At 49.0% G+C, this 18,460-nt stretch overlaps 1 protein-coding gene across 1 annotated transcript; it reads right to left on the reverse strand.

Moving 5' to 3' along the window:
• Positions 1-6,959: 6,959 nt before the first annotated feature.
• On the reverse strand, positions 6,960-17,675 carry GNA11 (G protein subunit alpha 11). Its single transcript, XM_032203537.1, has 7 exons — positions 17,518-17,675; positions 13,358-13,542; positions 11,572-11,726; positions 10,874-11,002; positions 10,314-10,443; positions 9,360-9,513; positions 6,960-7,756 (listed from the first exon to the last, which is right to left on the reverse strand). Exons 1-7 carry the CDS (start codon positions 17,651-17,653, stop codon positions 7,566-7,568), a joined length of 1,080 nt encoding a protein of 359 aa, XP_032059428.1. The 5' UTR covers positions 17,654-17,675; the 3' UTR covers positions 6,960-7,565.
• Positions 17,676-18,460: the final 785 nt, after the last annotated feature.

The raw sequence follows: 18,460 nt of genomic DNA on the forward strand, positions 1-18,460 counted from the left end.
GTAATTCAAAAACTTGTCAGGGCTCCCCCGCCGTTTTGTGACTGAGGAGCCCCCAGCCCCCAAGGTACCGCACTCCTGGCTGCGGGTGCTGGCTCCGGGCAGGGAACAGGCGCTGGGGGTTCTCCACGCACACGCTGCCCTCTTCAGGTTCGCAGCTGCTCTCCAAGGTTCTCAGAAACTCCTGAACTGACCCAGCCTTACATCTAAAAATCCTTTTCAACAAAGCAGAAGACTGCAGCTTGGAATTAAGGGAAGCATCTGTCCAGTGTGAGCAGAATAAAATGTCATTTGAGCTTTATAAAGCAGCACTGATGCCAGGGTTCTGGGCCCAGATGGGAAAGGCATCCATTTCCCCTGGATTTCTTTACAGCATTTAACCTGATCTGAATCAAGTGATGCAAAGCAAAAGCTGAGCTGGGATGTTCCTAAACAGAAATGTCAACGATGTCCTCACCCGACAGCTTCAGTGAGGCTCCTTGAAGAGCAGAGGCAATCAGCCATTCGCAGCATTTGAGACTGAAAGGCTGAGCCCCTGGGAGGGAGGAGAGACCAGTATTTCAAATGCATCATGCAAATGCCTTTCTTTCATGGCCAGGAGCTACATGTCCACACCTGAGATGAAGGCAGGAGCAATTGTCAGAGCAGTGCAGGAGTGGTGAGCAGCCGCAGCTGATAGCACCCAGCTGGGCACACGGAACAGCCCCAGGCTGCAGCCACAGCCCCTGCTGAGCCACAACCTCCCTCTGCCACCCGGAGCACCCAGCAGCTTTCACGCAGCCCAAACACCAGCCTTGTCAGCAGGTCAGCTCTGGGAGCCGCGAACAGTGCTCTGAAGCCTTGAGTTCTCAACCCAGGGTAGTACAGAGGTCAGAAAAGTTGCTCAAAGGGGCTAAAATTCCTTGTCAGACTGTGCCACAGAAGATAAAATAGCAAAACCAAGCTAGACATGACTGGTATGTCCGAGTCCACAGGCAAGAGTTCATTTTAGAAATTGCTTATGGTGTTATTTTTTGCTGGGAAGCTACTGAGGTATCATGCAGAGGAAACTACACTTACAATTCATTTTCAGCCACGTTTATAAACCAAAGGGAAGGAAGAAGCTTCTGTCCAAGGTGATTTTTACAAACTTTCTTTTCCATCTTTTTTTTCCCATCAGTTCTTACTGCTTTGGTTGTAGGGACACAGTCACTATAACTCTTTTAATTAAACAGACAAACTTTTCTCCACCTGTATTCCAAAGCACTACCATCCAAAACCAGTTACTGCGGTATTTATTCAAATGCCCTTGCTCCACAACAGCCTGGTTTCTGTTACGGAGCGACCCTTGGTCATCCTGTACTTTCCTTGAGCTCTCTGGAACTCACCACAGTGGCTGCAAGGCCTGAGAGAAGCAAGCAGTGAGACTGGAGGCAGGACCCAGCAGCCTTCAGAAGACAAGAGCAGGCACTAAAGGCCGGGGGTGCTGGACCAGGGCAGGCTGTGCAGGGCAGAGGAAGCTGAAGCACAGGCAGGAGGCTTCATTGCTGCTTTATAAAGCTCAGACAACATCTTATTCTTCTCACACTGGACAGATGCTTTCCTAGCTTTCCCAGGGAAGCAGATGTAATAGAGGAATGAGCTTTCTCTTGCGGGGATGATGGCTGTCCAAGAACAAGGGAAACCCTGCTTTCTCTTTCTCTGCCCTCTTATTCTGCGTGTTTTGGGTATGAAAAAGACAGAAACCGATTTAATGCCTGAAGCCCACCTGTGTTCAGCATCCCAGGGAGCCGCTGTGGTGTGGGCAGTGACATCTAACGGCCAGGCCTGGAGCGGCTGGAAGCAGAACTCTGCTCCCAGGGCTGCCGGAGCTTTCCAGAACGCCCGCCTGGCTGCTGGCCCCATCCCAATGGCTCACTTTTCCCCGGTGCCCTGCAAACAGCTGCTGGACAGGGCTGCATCCTTGCCCTACTGGGCTCCCCAGGGCCCCGCCGTGCAGGCCGGGTGCTCCCAGACCCGGGACACGGCTGCCGCAGCCGCTCAGCAAACAGGGGTACAGAGGAGGCAAGGGGCTCACAGCTGTGCAGGAGGAGTTGACCCCGGCTGCATTTGAGAGGCCCTTGGGAAAGGCAGCAACTGTGAGCAAGCCGCGGGGATCGCACTGCCGGTGGCTGCTCCAGCTGCCTCTTTCCCTTGGCTGTGCCAGGCCCAGCAGGGACCTCCCCATGGCAGCAGTGCTGAGCAGGCTCCAGCGCTCCAGAGCCACGGCAAGCGCGGTGCGCCCGCACGTGTGGCACGGCCGGAGGCTGCTGAGGCCACAGCACGAGGCCTCTCACCCTCAGCTGGGGATGTTGGGCATTCGTTCCAAGTCCCTCAGCCCCTTCAAGGAAGGGGTCAGTTGTTACTATGCACAGAGCACGTTATATAGACCCTTTGCAAAGAACGGTTCTATGTATGAACCCATGAGGAAAGAAAAAACACTTTCAGCTACTATTTCATCATGCTGCCCAGGTGGTAAGAACACAGAGCTACCAAGAAAAGCATTGCACACTCACCCTTAATTAGGAAACAGAAAATGAAACCACTCACAAATGCCTGGCAGTATCACAGCCAGAGACTGGTGTGGCCTTCCTCAGTCAAGATGAAGCACAGCACCCCAGGCTACCCAGCATCTGCAGCTTCCCTCGTGCATTAAGTTACAGGGAAGGGAGTAGAACATCCTTGCTTGCAGCTTCCTGAAAACCCAGGTAACCTTACACAGAGGAAGTTATATATTTCCACCCACTCCCAGATTATTTAATCTGAAATTTCTGTAGAATATTGCCGGGGAAGGAGAAGTAATTTCCAGCAATTCCACCCCAGGAAATCACTTCGTGAAAGCTTTTACAGCCATCCATCTCTGGACTCCTAAAGGGAGAAAACTAAGCAGTGTTTCATGTTTCAGACCTTGCTTCTAGCAACGAGAACTGGAAGCAGGTGTGATCCCACTGAAGTTTCTCCTATAGGCAATACATATCCTTTAAGAACTGTGCTTGAAAGGGGCTGACACTACAATAAAAGTTACCAGCAAACACTGACAACTCCACAATTGCACTGCAAAAATCCTGTATGTCTAGTTGCCACCATGGCATCTTTGTATTTTAAAACCCTTCTCAGCTGTTCTCCAAAACTAAGAACTATTATTTGTACAGCATGCTGTATATTACATATTATACTGCATATTATACTTCGTATTTGCCAAAGCAGATTTTGCTTCTGTGCCTCAGAGTCCTGATTTTCTGAGCAGGACCAACCCTGCCAGCTAGGTCAGTGTGCTTCACGCTGAGATGCCCTGCAGGGCACCAAAGTTGTCCAAAGTTGTCCAGCCAAACAGAAAGAGGGGAAGAAGAGGAAGAGGAGTGAAGAAATACATGCACGATTACCACGGCTTTTAGGAACAAAATTTATTCCAATTTCAAACAGAGAATTTATTTCAGGAGAAAGATATGAAAATCAATTTCCATCAGATATTTCTGTAGTAAGGGTTGGTGCCCAGCAGTCAGAGTTGGATCATTCCAAGAAACAATCACACTCCTAGACTGGAATGAGACAGTTTGGAGCCTGAATAGAACCTGACACTGGGCATCGTATTCAGAAACTCCTTTACCCTACCCTCTTCCCTTCCCCCACCCCAACACGCACAACAATACATGCATTGCAAATGACAAGGTTTAAAAACAGCATTTTATATAGTATCTTTTTAAATAGGATAATGTTTAAATTGTCTTAAATCAGGATCCTATAATATACAAGTATAACCAAATAATTTCCACCACATTGGCACTTGTAAAGAGTCTCTGGCACTACTAAAGAAGGGGCATTGGCACAAACCATACTTTTTTTTTTTTTAAAAAAAAAAAAAAAAAAAAAAAAAAAAGGGTGCTGCATAACACACTTTATCTCTGCTGGACTCTAACAACCCGGGCTCTGTACAGTACAATACAATGGTCAGCACACTCTGGAAGGTTTTTGTTTTTTGTTTTTTCCTTCTGTGTGTGAGAGTGTGTTCTGTTTTTTAAAAAACCAATAAAACACATGAAGAAAAACCATAGTTGAACGCAAGGCCAACATTGCTAGGAAGCAACAACAACAGACCAAAGAATCCAGCTCCAGGAAAAGGGGAGACGGGCAGGAGGGGCTGGAGCGATCTGACACGCCAAAGCAGGAAGGAACTGCTGGCTCACCAGGTGGCCAATCCACACAGAACGGTGCAAAGAAATGGGATGGTCCTCTCCTCACTGACTTCAAGTTTCAAACTGGTTCAAAGTACATTGGTTTCTTCAGCAGAACAAAAATAAAAAGTGCACAAGGAGCAGAGGTTAGCCAAGAGACCACTTCCTCAGACTCAGACTTCAGATTCCCTAAAAGAACCCAATGCCACCTCTTGTCTGAGCTCAATCCGTTACCTTGACCCATGGAAAGTTCTGACTGGCCTCACTTTCCGAAAAGATGATATAGGCAAATTGGTTTAAGGTTTGGCACTTTCTCTAGGGCAGGCGTTTGCCAAAGGGCCAGCCAACAGAGATGCGAACCAGTTCTGCAGGAACGCTTCACTGGCCAAGCCGGAGGCACATGAGCTACTACTTGCTAGAAGCATGTGCCAGCACTGGCATCTCCTCACACACAGCACAGACCGCAGACAACTCCAAATTATGTGTGTAAGTCTGACCCATTCCTCCCCTAACTGAAAGCAAGGTTTCGGGAACACAGGAGTCAGCCATCGCATAACATTTGCCCTTCCCCTTTGCAGTGATAATCATCACACCGGGCCAGTTACTGGGCCAACAGCTACACCAAGCACCTGGTCAGCAAGGTACAGCACACGCCTAAATCTTGTCCTGACAGCCTCCCACAGTTCTCTACCACATTGCAGATCCACTCCGCAAGAGACAGAGAAGCAAAGATCCCTCCCCCTCTGCCAGGGCAACAGCTCTTGGAGGAGGAGAGCACTCAAAACCAAAAAAAGTTACTGATTCAAGTGGGAAGGTACCACCATCATTCATCTTGGAAAATACTTCTGGCAAGTTATTTCCAAGAGCCTCTATTTCTCTGTGCCAGGCCCATTGCTGGCAATAGTTGTAGTGTGAACCATTTACATGAGGATCAAGGAAGCAGAAGAGGCTGGTGCTGCCATCTGCTTCAGATGAACAGCATTTAGAATACACGTAGATGACTATAAACTCCTCTTTATAGGACAGTCTCTACAAAATGGACCATTTTGGCATAAAGACAAAAAAAAATGCAATAAAATTGATGCAAAACTGTCTGACACACGGGAATCCTTCTCATTTCTCCCAAATGTTAAATGGAGTCCAGAGCATGGCTAAAGAGGTGCTGTATTCCCCTCAGCATCACCACTCTGTCAGACTGGCTCTTCAACTGTTGGTCCCATGGCTGCTGTTCCAACTTAAGCTCTCTGATCACACTTGGCAGAGCTTGCTTTCTTCTGTAGTGCTCTGAGACATGCAGAGGCTTCCCTCAGCTATTCTGGACAAGAAGGGCCTAAAACCAGAATTACTCAAAATAACATCCCTCCAGATTTTAGTGTTCTAGATCAAAGCATCTTAAGGATCTTGGACAGTAAAGATCTACTCTTACATGATGTGTAAAACACTGATGTAGTGCTCTGTCTACAAAAGAGACAAAATATCAACAGCCCCCTTCAACAGTGCAGTCCATTTAATCTTTATCTACCGGCAGCCTACTAACCTTCAAGGGGGCAAACTGGTTGATCCAGAGAATTTGGACCCAATGCTACTTTCTGGAATTGAAATAGAAGCATTAGTGATAGCTAAAACACACAGGTCCAGAGGTGGGTCAGATCTGTTTCCTACTCACTCCTGGTCTCGCCTCTGCAGTTGTCATCCAGGCTAGCGTTATTCATCACGTTTCTCCACTTGCCTTGGTGCCTGGAAAAAGCTGTCTAATGTGCAAAGGCTCCACTTCCTTCTGCTTAGTGGATGGAGTTTTATTTGGCATCTAGAATCCAGAATTACTTCCACCCCTACCTTCCGCTCACACCAGCAAACCCTGCTGCCTCTGCCTCTACTCTCCAGCTAAACGAAAGTGCAACCACAGTAGGGCTTTCTGGATTCCATAGCAGCCACATGCTCCAGCCACAACTACTGTAACTTGATTATCACATGCACCCTGGAGCAAATATGTGTGCAAGTCCTCCAGAGAGGATCCATACTTCTCTGAAGAGAAACACAGCAGCATGTGCCTCGGGGGAATGCATAAACAGGAAAGAGAAAGTTGCCACTCCCTCCAAGAGCTATCCACAACCTTTTTAAGTAAGAACTCTACCTACGTCCTGAAGTCTGTGACCCACCAGCTCTGGTCCTCCCTAAAAATCTGCAAGCTGGACAGGACTGAGGAGTTCTTACAAATCCATTCAACACACCGGCACGAAATGCAATAAACAAGGCTTGTTTGCTACTAGCAGCAAGAAAAAAACTAGAGGGTGGCACAAGACTAAGATTTTCAATCCAGCCAAAATCTGATGTTTAATTGCCACTATTACTTAGTGTGCTTTTGACATTTGCTGCATAGAGAAGTTGCTCACTTGATGTCACGTACTCTGCTCAACAGAATGGAGAGTTACTCCCCGCAAACTGAGCCACATGTGTGCGCACGTGCGCTTGTGGTGTGGGGGGGATGTGTGTATGTGCGTGAAAAAAATTAAAATAAAATAAAATAAAAGAATAATTACAGTCAGGCACTTCCCCAGGCTCAGCAGCTATTGCTCCAAGAGCGTCCATCATTTGTAGTCCATGAGCAAAATACAGCAACATGTAGCAAACTACGTATAGAACATCAATAATTTAAAAAAAAAAAAAAAATCACAGTCTCCATACCTTTTATAATTGAAGAAAAAATAGCTCAGAACTAGAACATATAAAGAATGGAAAAGTGATGGCTTTTTTTTGTTTGTTTGTTTTGCCTTTTTTTTTTTTTTTTTGCACAACAGTTGGAGAACAATTGTTCTTCCCCAACATTTCATCACAGTGAACCATGGAGCGTGTCCTGGGGAAGGGAAGGGAAAGGGTGGGAGGGAAGCAAGCAGGATTAGCAAATTACACCAGAGGCACCCTATAGCACGAGGCACAGGGACCAGTAGCAATCCACACTCCCACAGTCCAGTGAATTCACAATCTTGGCTGGAAAGTTATTTTTTCTACATACACCATGGGAATGAAAAGGAAAAAAAGTGGCTAAGCAACAAAGGAAAGCTTGAGATGAGACTGCCTTAGCTGTTTGGCAAAAATTAAGAAGTGAGCAAGGTGCTGAAGAAATGAGGCATATCCCCGTTAACTGTGAAATAAAAGCAATTTGTTAAAAGTATGAAATCAGCTACTCTGTGGACAGAGACATGAGACTCCAGGATAACACTGAGCACTTGCCACTCCACAGATCAGACAATTTGCAATCATTACATCATCAAAAATTAAAACTTTTTTCCTGTCATGTTTAAAATTTCTTTTTTTTTTTTTTTCCCCCCCTGTCTTTTCTTCACAACGAATCCTCTCTAGGGCCAAGAACAGAGCAGGTCAAACCAGGTTGTATTCCTTCAGGTTGAGCTGTAGGATGGTGTCCTTGACAGCTGCAAAGACGAAACGGATGTTTTCTGTGTCTGTGGCACATGTGAAGTGAGAATAGATGATTTTATCGCTGTCTGGATTTAAATCCACAAACATCTTGAGAATGAACTCACGGGCTGCCTGTGCATCCCTCTGCGGGCCTGCAGCAAACAAAGAACAGTTAACAGAGTTGTGCTAAGCACATCCCCTGGTGTGAGCCACCAGAATTACTACTAGTACACTTTTTCTTATGGGTTCCATGGCTATAAAGAAGAAATTATGATCACTTATTGCATAAGAGTCCTAGAACCTGAAATATTTTATGCTCTTCACTTACCTAGACCAAAATCTTTTTCTGACATTGAGAATTCTGACAGACACCAATGCGTTACTTCAGACTGCACTTAGAAATACAGAATTTGGTATAACCCTGTTCGTGCTGCTTCCGTTAGATAACAGAGACAGATACTTGATATATGTAACACAATTACCTCCTCTGGTGTTAGGATCTATATTTCTCCTTAATATATAAATGGGTCTTATGCTCTGAAGGACACAACTATGCTAGGCAAACAAAGGTCATCTTCAGCCAACTCTGTAGTCTGGCTGGTCAACTGAAAGGAGGTATGAAGTGGAAATTCTTGTCGCTGTTTACTTCATATTGCTGACAGTTCCTCAGAAAAGTCACCTTTTCTGAGTCACCACACTGATATTCCTTTCAGCGTTCTCACATTCTCCATGGCAAGGCCCATTTCGTGAGAGGTGATCTGATGGGCTACCTCCCACTCGTGAGCCATGCAGCATTCCTGGAACAGCTACAGCAATTACCAAGATGAAAAAGGTGAAAGTATATGGCACTTCCTAAAGTTGCTATCTTGTCTCCAGCTGTTGAATTATATTAGAAATAAGCGCTATTCGACCAATAGCCATAGGCAGACTGTGCAAAAAAGGCATGTTTTCCACCACTGCTGATTTCTGAGTGCCTGTGCTCTCAGACAGCAGGGGGCATGAGACTACAGAAGTGGGAGAACAACTGATAAGAAGCAATTGCATTTGTCATTTAAAGGAAGCAAGCTGTTTGCAAAACAGCAATTCTGACTTCACCATTTTAAGTACGTAACAACAGAGTTAATACATGACAGCACGGAAAGAAGCGTGTTGCCTGACCTCATTCTCCACTACGTTCATTTATTTTCAACCCTGCACAGATGTACTACCAGAAGTGTAGAGCTGGAAATGTCATTTTGGCTAAGGAATTTTGTTTCAGATGGAAATTTGTTTCACATAGATATTGGTTTTCTACAGCTGCATACAGCTCCCTATTAGGAATTGAATGCTACCTGAGGTTTTTCAGCACCAACATGTGAACAGCTATTTGACCAGTCAGGTTCTCAAAACGAGGACTCAAATTGCCTCTTGACTATAGGGTTAAGATGCCCAGTATGCCAGTGAATTAGCACGTTTATAAAATAGGTTATATGCACAAGCATCCAGGTAGTCAAGTTCCATCATTTAACACTTTAAAGCACATATTAATGGAAAATAATTTTCAATTAATCATCTAGGAGAGGTTCATTAGATCAGATCTCTGTTATCTACATATGATCAGGACATTTTTGTGACATCTGCTCATTGTAGGTATTCCTTTTGAAATCAGGAGTTTTTACCGCCATCTCTAGATCTGAGTTTCTTTTAAAAAAAATCCTACCAAACCACCCCCATTTCTCCTTCTAAATTTAGTGTTCCTCCTTAAAAGCCACTCACCATCAAACTCCGGGAAATAGTCAACAAGATGGGAGTACAGGATCTTGTCTTCCAACAGATCCTTCTTGTTCAGGAAGAGGATAACAGATGAGTTTTGGAACCAGGGATAAGTGATAATGGTTCGAAAGAGAGCTTTACTCTCTTCCATCCGGTTCTGAAATAAGAAAGAGCAAGCAGTTTTCACAGATGAGGATCAAGATGCCTTTCTGCTATTTGCACGCGTAGACAGATCTGCATTGATCTAGCATCTCAGATACTGTACACAGAATACTTTGGTCCCGAGTAAATTCTGGATCAAACCGATCAGGTAAACAGAGAGCAAATGCAGTATCTAATGGATTCAAGTTTAATTTAATTGGCAAGTCGTTAATATTAATGGACTTTTACAAATCATTTTACACTTTGTGCAGTTGCATGAGAAGACTGGCCATGGTAGTTTGTGAGCTACTACCTGTTTTATCTAGTAGAAAAGAATAACTATATTCACCTTATGCAATTTTTGTTAATCCCTTAGCAGGCATAAAACTCAGTATTGCATCTTCCAAGAGACCAGTCACTATCTAATAAGACAGCAGACACAGCACAAAGTAATTCAGGTGAGGAAAAGAGGAACACAGGAACAGGTAATTTCATGAGCACCCCTTCACATAGCACAGTACCTTCCAAGACACACAGGACTCCGCAATCGCAGAGTATTTCTGTATCATTTGAGAAGTACAGATAATTTGAAGGTACCATGAAGGTACCTTCAAATTTGAAGGTACATGAAGGTACCATGCTCTGCCCTCAGGGACATCATCATCCATTGAGGCTCATGTTCTCTTCACAATAGGAAGAACTGAAGGCCAAAACCAACAATTCTTGCTAATCCAGCACTTTGGTACTGACCTCCAAGAAGGCAGAAAGACCCCCTTTCCCGCCACCCTCCTGTAGCGCTCCCACTCTTTGGCTTACCTCATTATCAGACTCCACCAGAACTTGGTCATATTCACTAAGTGCTACTAAAAACATGATGGAAGTCACATTTTCAAAGCAATGGATCCACTTCCTTCGTTCTGATCTTTGACCTCCAACATCCACCATTCTAAGGAAGAGAAATACATACTGTGTCACAGAAGTAGCTGCAATTCTCTATCCGAATGCAGAGGATCAGCACACAATGAGAACCAATGCCACTCTGACAGTTCTCTCAGCTGCCTTACAAGACACCACTTCAGCCCCAGGTGCCAGCAAGGTAATCCTTCCCAGGAAGGACGCCGATTCCTGATAAATGGTTAGATGTGCTCTAAAAATTCACCTTCTGTAAGGAAAAGCTCCAAGCCGAAACATCAACTTAAGCTACAACAAATGCTAACACCGTTCCCCTCAGCAGGTACTTCACAACACCACAGCACATACGTTCACTCAAGCCTCTCAACCCTGCATCAGGACACTCCAAATCAATCCAGAACTCATCTTTCCTGAACCTGCATCATTCCTCTCAGTTCAGTGTGACACGAATACACCTTCCGTACCTGAAGATAATATTCTCTAGGTCAAAGGGGTATTCTATGATACCGGTTGTAGGAACTCTAACGCGTAGCACATCTTGCTGAGTTGGTAGATACCCTGGAGTAGCGATACGATCCACGTCGCTAAGATAGCTAAAAGAAGCACAATTTAAAAGAAAAAAAACTACCTTAGGTTGCAGCACAAATACACAAATTTAAACACTGTTACATTAAGTCTTTGACTAGCAAGAAAGTCACTTGAGCCATTTCCAAAATGCAATGTGAAAAATAACAAAATACATCTTTGGGGAACAGTAATTCACCTACCATCCCTTTTGGAGGATAAACAGGTACATTAAGAACAACTTTATCAACTCTGTGTAGGTGTGTGGAAAACAATCTTTACTACAGAAAAGGTTTAAGTACAGTGGATGCTTATGTTTCAGAATCGAGTTTCACCTAAGGCTCTGTTATTGAAGAATTTATGTATACAATCTATGTAGCCAGCAGAGACCATGCAACTTGTTTAAAACACATAGCAAGACTCATATGCCTCAGTGAGAAAGTACTATGTATTTTAAAGTAACTATGTCATGGAATCCACTGCAGCGTTCTCATCCTCTGAAACAAACTCTAGACTTCAAAATAAAAAAAATTGATAGTTTTTATTTGTGATAGCATCGCTAGCATCTACCAGTACCCACCAGTCGTTAAGTACTTACTATTTAGCTGAGTCAGAAAGCTGATATTCTCTTCTCCTGTCATAACACTCTTGTATTCCAGGGTCATTCCACAATGTTTTAATTGCACTTACGTAGGGCTGCTCAAATGTCATGACCTTTTCTACATCCACTTCCCTGATCAGGACTGCATTGGCCTGAAGATTGAAAAGCAAAAACCAAAGCAAAAGAACTCTCAGATGAACTAAGTCCCTGTATTATGACTTCAAGGATCCACACGCTGGCTGCAAAGACCAGAGGAACAATGGTAAACTATACACCTGAGACATCACAGCTCCAGTTTCCCTAGATTGGTATTACATGGAGAATTTAGACTTCAATATGGTTGGGGTGGGGGTTATGTTTTTATAGCAGATGTCAGCAAAGTTCCACCAAAGAATCACAGGCTCCTCCACAGAATAAAATGCAAAATGGCAGCAGGCTTCACCTATCAAGATGGTACACACCATTAGATCTCTGTGTTTTGAAACAGCTTCCAAGGCAGAACATCCACTGTAAAGAACCCAACTGTCCAGCTTCGGAGGAGGCTAAACTACATTTGGACAACAGGCTGTTATGCTGGGTTTCTTTTTTTTGTTTTGTTTTGTTTGTTTGTTTGTTTTAGCATACTTCAGCCACAGTCCCTTTTGAGAGAGAAAATAAAAACAGCCACTCTACAATCTATAAGCAAAGGAAGGACTACAACCATCACAGCTGCCCTGGCATCCATGAAGTTACTATCCGTGCAAGTTTGCTTTCTGAAATTTTTGGTGCACTTGCAAGAGGAAAGAGCTTCTGCCTATACTAGAAAAAATAAAAAATAAAGCCAAGTTCTGCACTTATCGTAAGTGAAAGGTGACAGACTACAGCTATCAAAGTGCCTCTGCCATGCCTCAGGGAAAGCACAAGTAAGGCAAGCTTCCTTGCACGCTGCCTGCTCTCAGCACTGATGCTGCAGAGCCTCCCTGAAGGCAGAAAAGGTTTTCAGACTTGGGGACTCCCAGTGTGACAACCAGTCCCTATGAACAGTTAGTAAAAATCAGCTCCACGCTACTGTGTGACAGAACAGATTAAATATGATTCCACTTAAAAATATTAGGACATGAAGCATTAAAGAAACGAAACTCCAAAAACCTAGTCTCTTTGTGCACCCTCAACACCCCCCTGCAAATAACTAAAATTAAGACCAGATTTTGCTGAAAAAATTATCCCTGAACCCAAGGTAGGCAAGTCAAACCACAGAAACGTGACTCAAGCTGAAGCTGAGACCAAAACTCAAGAAAGTTAGTACCTTTGGTCAACGCTTATCAGAAAACCTGATAGCTTGCAGTAACAGCGATAACTTGAAACAAAGGTGTCCAGCATGTACGGTTAGCTTCCAGTTCAGATGCAACTAGCAATTCATAGTGAAAACCCAGCACACCTACAAATGCTGAACCCTTGAAATAAGTAAACAGAGCCCATCTTCCTACCTCATGTTCCAGTTCCTTGCTCCCACTACCCACTACGTGTAAACCATCCTGAGAACAACTTAATTTGGACAAACAATGATTCTTTCCCCCAGGCAGAAAGTTGCTTTATCCCTCAACACAACCTAGTAAATGGAGTCAGATATCAACAAAATATCATGAAGAGCTGTCCTTCTGCACATACGCCAAAAAAAAAGGGTAGAAGAATTCAGGGAGGTTGAGACTGCAGTGCAGAAGGGCACAAACAAGCAGGAACTTACCCGTCAGAACCCAGAACTCCCACTATCTAAAAACACGTGCAAAAATTGTGAGAAACTCACCTTGTTCTGTTCATATTTGTACAGAATCTTCAGGGTTTCCATGGCCCTGATCATGGACTGCATGGCAGTGAAGATGTTTTGATATACCAGCTTGGTAAAACCCTTTTTGTCCTCTTCAGAGTAGCCTGAGCCATGAATTATACGCATTTGCTTAATGAACGTGCTTTTTCCACTCTCTCCAGTGCCTACAGAACGCAAGAGAGAGAATTAATAACCGTTTCAAGCAAGGTTTGCTACAGAAGACAGCAAGCTTACATCCCAGCACACCTCAAGGTCCCTACTGCCGTACCCAAGCACCTGCTGCCCATCCAGGCGCTTTTCTAGGGACTTCTGGAGCACCAAAAGACATCCTGGATGGCCCTGCTCGTCCCCACTGCAAACCCAGGAGCACGGCAGGCAGACGGCTCGTCCTTTACAGCAGCCTCCAAAAGCACCTCGGGTACTTATTCCGAATCTCACGTTACAGCCACTCCCCTGGGGCCTGCGTCAGGAGGCCCGTGCCCGTCACACCTGAGCTGTTCCCAGATCCCAGCGAGATGCTGCAGCCCCAGATGTGCTCCCGAGCTGGGAAATGCCGGGCTGGCAGCAACCGGCCCGGGGGAGGCTTCTTTGCATGGCGGGGAGCGCGCTGCCTTCCCCTGCTGTTTGGCACCTGCTGCTCTTGGCCATAGGGATTACACCTCTATGTGGAAAGGGGCCGAACACAACAGGAAAGTCAGCTCCAAGGGAGAAGAGAACCCACCACGGGACTCGCTCGCCCAACTGACGTGAACAACTCAGTTGATGCATCTGCCAAGTCACTCACGCTACCATGCAATGAAACATGGTGCCTGCTCTTCAGGGCTGAAACGATGACCCTCGCCACGGCAAGACAGAAAGCTGGGGGCAATGTTCTGCCACAGAAACCTCCGAGGCCACTCGCAGCCTTTGAACATTGCCAGGTTCAGAGCAGCAACTGAGAGCACAAGGAGGGATGCTGCTCGCAGCTGCCCAGCCCCAGGCCACCGGCGGACTGCCTGGCGCAACCGCAGGCTTCTCGCCCTGGAGGAGCTGGGGCCAGAAGAGCAGGCGGAGGGCAGGGCAGGCGTCGGTGCCAGCCCCTGCTACGCCTGCCTCCCGCAGCCCGCCGGGCAGCCCCTGCTCCTGCGGGCACAGCCTCAGAGAAGCCTCATTTAACTGCTGAAGGCCGACAGCTCGTAGCAACAGCAGGAACTTCACGATGTGGTATGTAGAAGGGGAAATGCCATGGGAGGAAGGGCTCGTGCCCTCACACGGGCTCGCTACGCCCCCCCCTCAGCGGGCATCGGGGCAGTGCCTGCAGCCTGCAGGACGCGCGGCTCCCAGCACTGCTGCCCAGGGGCGTGCGGCCTCGGCCCAGGTGCCACTGGAGTCCTGCGCAACTCATCCACCTCCGCTGGCGCGCCTGCTGGGAGCTCTGTTTGAGCCTGCACAGTTTGCCATCGCTGTGCAGCGCCTGCAACTCGAGAGGCAGCTGAGTGGGTCACTGGGAAGGAGAACTAGCGCCTGCCCTCCAGTAAGGGACAAACCCTTTCCGTCTCCAGGCCCAAAGCCCCGGCAGAGCCCAGTGCTTCCCTAGGGAGCCGCCAGGCACTCGCCTCGCACCAGGGCCTCGCGCAGCACCGCGCAGTCGCTACTCACGAGTGCGTCCTCAGTTACTCACATCTATAGAGCCAGGCTAAAAGGCAAACAAATAAATATGCTCAGATAAAGGCAGCCAGCACACAAATAGAAGCAGTATGTTTAAAATCAACTCTCCCCATCTCCAAGAACTGACAGATTTTTTGTCAGCCTCGTTAATAAGTAATAATAAATAACGCTAATTTCTAACACCGTTAGCACGCAGCAAAGCGTCCCCATATCAGACAGAAAGCTGCACCACAAAGGGGGGAAAAACTGGAAACTGAAATCTTCTGTGGTTAAGCACACTGTGGTGAGAAATACTTCCTTGTCTTTTACCACAGCGACCAAAGCAGAGAAAAGAAAAAAAGTGGTGCCTCAAAGCGCTCTGATAATGAAAACATAAAACAAACCTCGGTGCTAGGCATTTACCGGGCTTCAGAGCTTGAAAGCCCGAATGCAGACTCAGCCTGTTGCTCCATCACCATCCGCACTAACACTATTACTATTTTATTCTATTTTTCTTTTTAAAGGTGAGCCCTGCTTTTGTCTAGACCATGAACAATACCGAGCAGCACTACACCAAACCTTGTAAGCTCCAACGAGCGTGGCCTCCTGCATTTATCAGCACAATAACCTCATTTTTTTGTATGACAATGGGGAGACAAGGAGATCGTTTGAACTCATCATTTCTTGTGTCAACGCGCAAAAGCAACAGTTTCCCATAAATTACTAACGCCCCCCAATACCTGTCAGACACCTGTAAATACATTTATTCAGCCAACGGTATCCCAGGCTTAATTGCAAGCAAGTCCAGGGTAATTTTATAGAAAGCATCCTTCCCCCTTGTCATCGCAGTAAAAAGACCGATGACTGCCCTACACCACAGGCCAAGGTACAATACCTCAAATTCAAATTTCTTATTACCGGGTTCATCACTGAACAGCAGCATTATTCTTCACTGCAAGTTTCTGTTTTAGGCTTTGGACTGTAACTAGGTGTAGAAGGAAAAATTAACAAGGCTTCTACAACGCAGGAACTCCCCCCGTGCACACATCTCTTTTCACAGTTCGGAGTATTTGGAAAAGCCCCTCTCACAGGTACAATCGCTAACGGTTGTGAACAGAAGAACTCCACGTAATAACAAGATGGAAGAAATCCACAAACCCCTGCACATGGCGGTTACATCGAGAGACAGAACACCCATCACCGGCCACGACTTCAGGTGGGCAACGTGCAGTGCTGCGCCCAGTGCCGGGCAGCCAGCAAGCACAAAGGAAGGCTCGTCTTTCCAATCACCTCCCACAACCAGGAGCATCGCTATCTTACATAGGTTTTATCTTATTTTTGTTTGTTTGTAAATCTAATACTGAATTTTATTTAACTGTATCTTCCATGAAAAAAAAAAAAAAGTTTTCTTGAGCAACTTTAGTTTCTTTTCTGAAGTGAAATCTTTAGCTCCAGTGCGATCTTCTTAACCCAGATGAAGCCTATGGCTCCAACCTATTTTGAAACACCTGCTTCTTTGGGATTGCTCTAAGGAAACACGAAAGCAGGAGACCCGTTGCCCAGCTTGCAAGAAGCCTTGCAGAAATGGACGTAGCATCTTCAAAGCCCACAAACTTCAGGCCACTGCTTTTTACCTTTCACCTAAAGAACAGCAATGCGTTAACTGCCAGGGTTATCTTCACACCTCGTGAGTCTCCAGTTCATGGTACGAAGGAAAGGCCTGGCTTTCGTGTAACAATCATCACCATGCAACACGGCAGGCTTAGGACATCCAAAGGACTGGGCAGGCAAGGCCTCACCTCACTTACATGGAATTTTACACCTGCTTTTCCATAAGAATCAACCCAATTCCTCACCTGTGCCAGAGGGGCTCGCTCACCGACTGCAGACCCGAAGCCAACAACCTCTGCCCGCCAGAGCCACCTCGCATCTCGGGGCGGCGTTCGGCCAAGAGGCAGCATTAAAACACCAGCGGCGCTGAGCCACGGTACCCCCGGAAAGCTCTCGCTCCGGTTCGATTTGGGGGCCGCACAGACGCGAACACCGCGCTCACTTCCGAAAAAAGCCCCCCGAGAGCCCCGCGGGCTGCCCCCGCACCCCCTCCCGGCCCCCGGCAGCCTCCTGCCCGCGCTCCCCGCTTCGCCCCTCCCCGGCCCCCGGTGCCCCCCGTTCCTCCGCGGCCCGGCCGCCGCCGCTCGAGGCCGCGCTCCCTCGCGGGCCGCCCCCACGTGCGCGCACCTCGCACCTGCCCGCGGCGCGGCCTCCCCCCGCCTCGAAGCCGCCGCCGGCGGGGCGCGAGCGGGGAGCGCCGGGCGGCCAAAGGGCGGCCCCGGCCCCGAGCCGCCCCGGGCGCCGGGCGGGGACGGCCGCCGGCTGCCGCCGCTCCCCGCCACGCCCGCGCCGCCGCCCGGAGCTGTCAAGCGGCGGCGCCGCCGCCCGGGCCCCGCGGTGGCGGCCGAGCGCGGAGGCCCCGCGGGCCGGGCCGAGCCGGGCCGGGCCCCGCCGCTCCTCACCCAGCAGCAGCAGCTTCAGCTCGCGGCGGGCGTCGCGCTTGTCCCTCCGCAGCTGCTTCTCGATCTCGGCGTTGATGCGCTTCGACTCCTTCACCTCGTCGCTCAGGCAACAGGCCATCATGGACTCCAGAGTCATGGTCCCGCCGCCGCCGGGACGCCCCCGCCCGCCCGGCGCCCGCCGCCGCCGCCCTCCGCGCGGCCGGGACCCCGGTCCGGCCCGGCCCCCCCGCCCCCTGCCCGCCCCCCCCTCCCTCCCTCCCTCCCTCCCTCCGCGGCGCCCGCCCGGCCCCGGCCCCGGCCCCGGCCCCGGCCCCTGCGGCCGGGCCTCGCAGCAGCAGCGCCGCGGCCACCGCCCCCCCCCTCGGCGCGCTGCCCTCGCCCGGCCGCGCCGCCCGCCCGCCGCTCCCTCCCCGCGCGGCCCCGCCGAGCCAGCGACGAGCCGGCGCAACCCAACCCGCTGCCGCCGAAAACAAGCGCTGACTGACAGCCGCCCGCGCCAATGGGAGAGGCGGAGCGGGGCGGGGCGGGGCCGGCGCGGCCGAGGGGGCGGGGCTCCGCTGCGACCGGAGCGCAAGCTTGGTTGGCCGCGAGGGGGGGGCGGGCCCCGCGCCGCGCGATCCCAGGGCGGGGCGGGGCCGCGGGGCATTGTGGGCCGGTGGCGGACCGGGCGCGGAGTGGGCGGCCATGGCGGGGCGGGCCCCGGCCCGGGCCCCGCGGCTCGTTCGCGGCCCTGTCGGCGCTGCCGGGCCCCGCGCCCCGCCCGCAGCCAGGCGCGCTCCCCCCGAGCTGCGGCCCGCTCCCTGGCCTCCCGCCGCCGGCGGAGCTCGTCCCGTGGCGCCGCCTTCCTCCCTTCGGCAGGGGGGGCCCGGGCGGCCGCAGGCGCCGCCGCCGCCCCCCCCCCCCCCCCGCTGCGGCCCGGCTGCCAGCGCCCCCCCGCCCTGCC

This window comes from Aythya fuligula, chromosome 26, assembly GCF_009819795.1.
Source record: "Aythya fuligula isolate bAytFul2 chromosome 26, bAytFul2.pri, whole genome shotgun sequence".
Classification (NCBI taxonomy): domain Eukaryota; kingdom Metazoa; phylum Chordata; class Aves; order Anseriformes; family Anatidae; genus Aythya; species Aythya fuligula.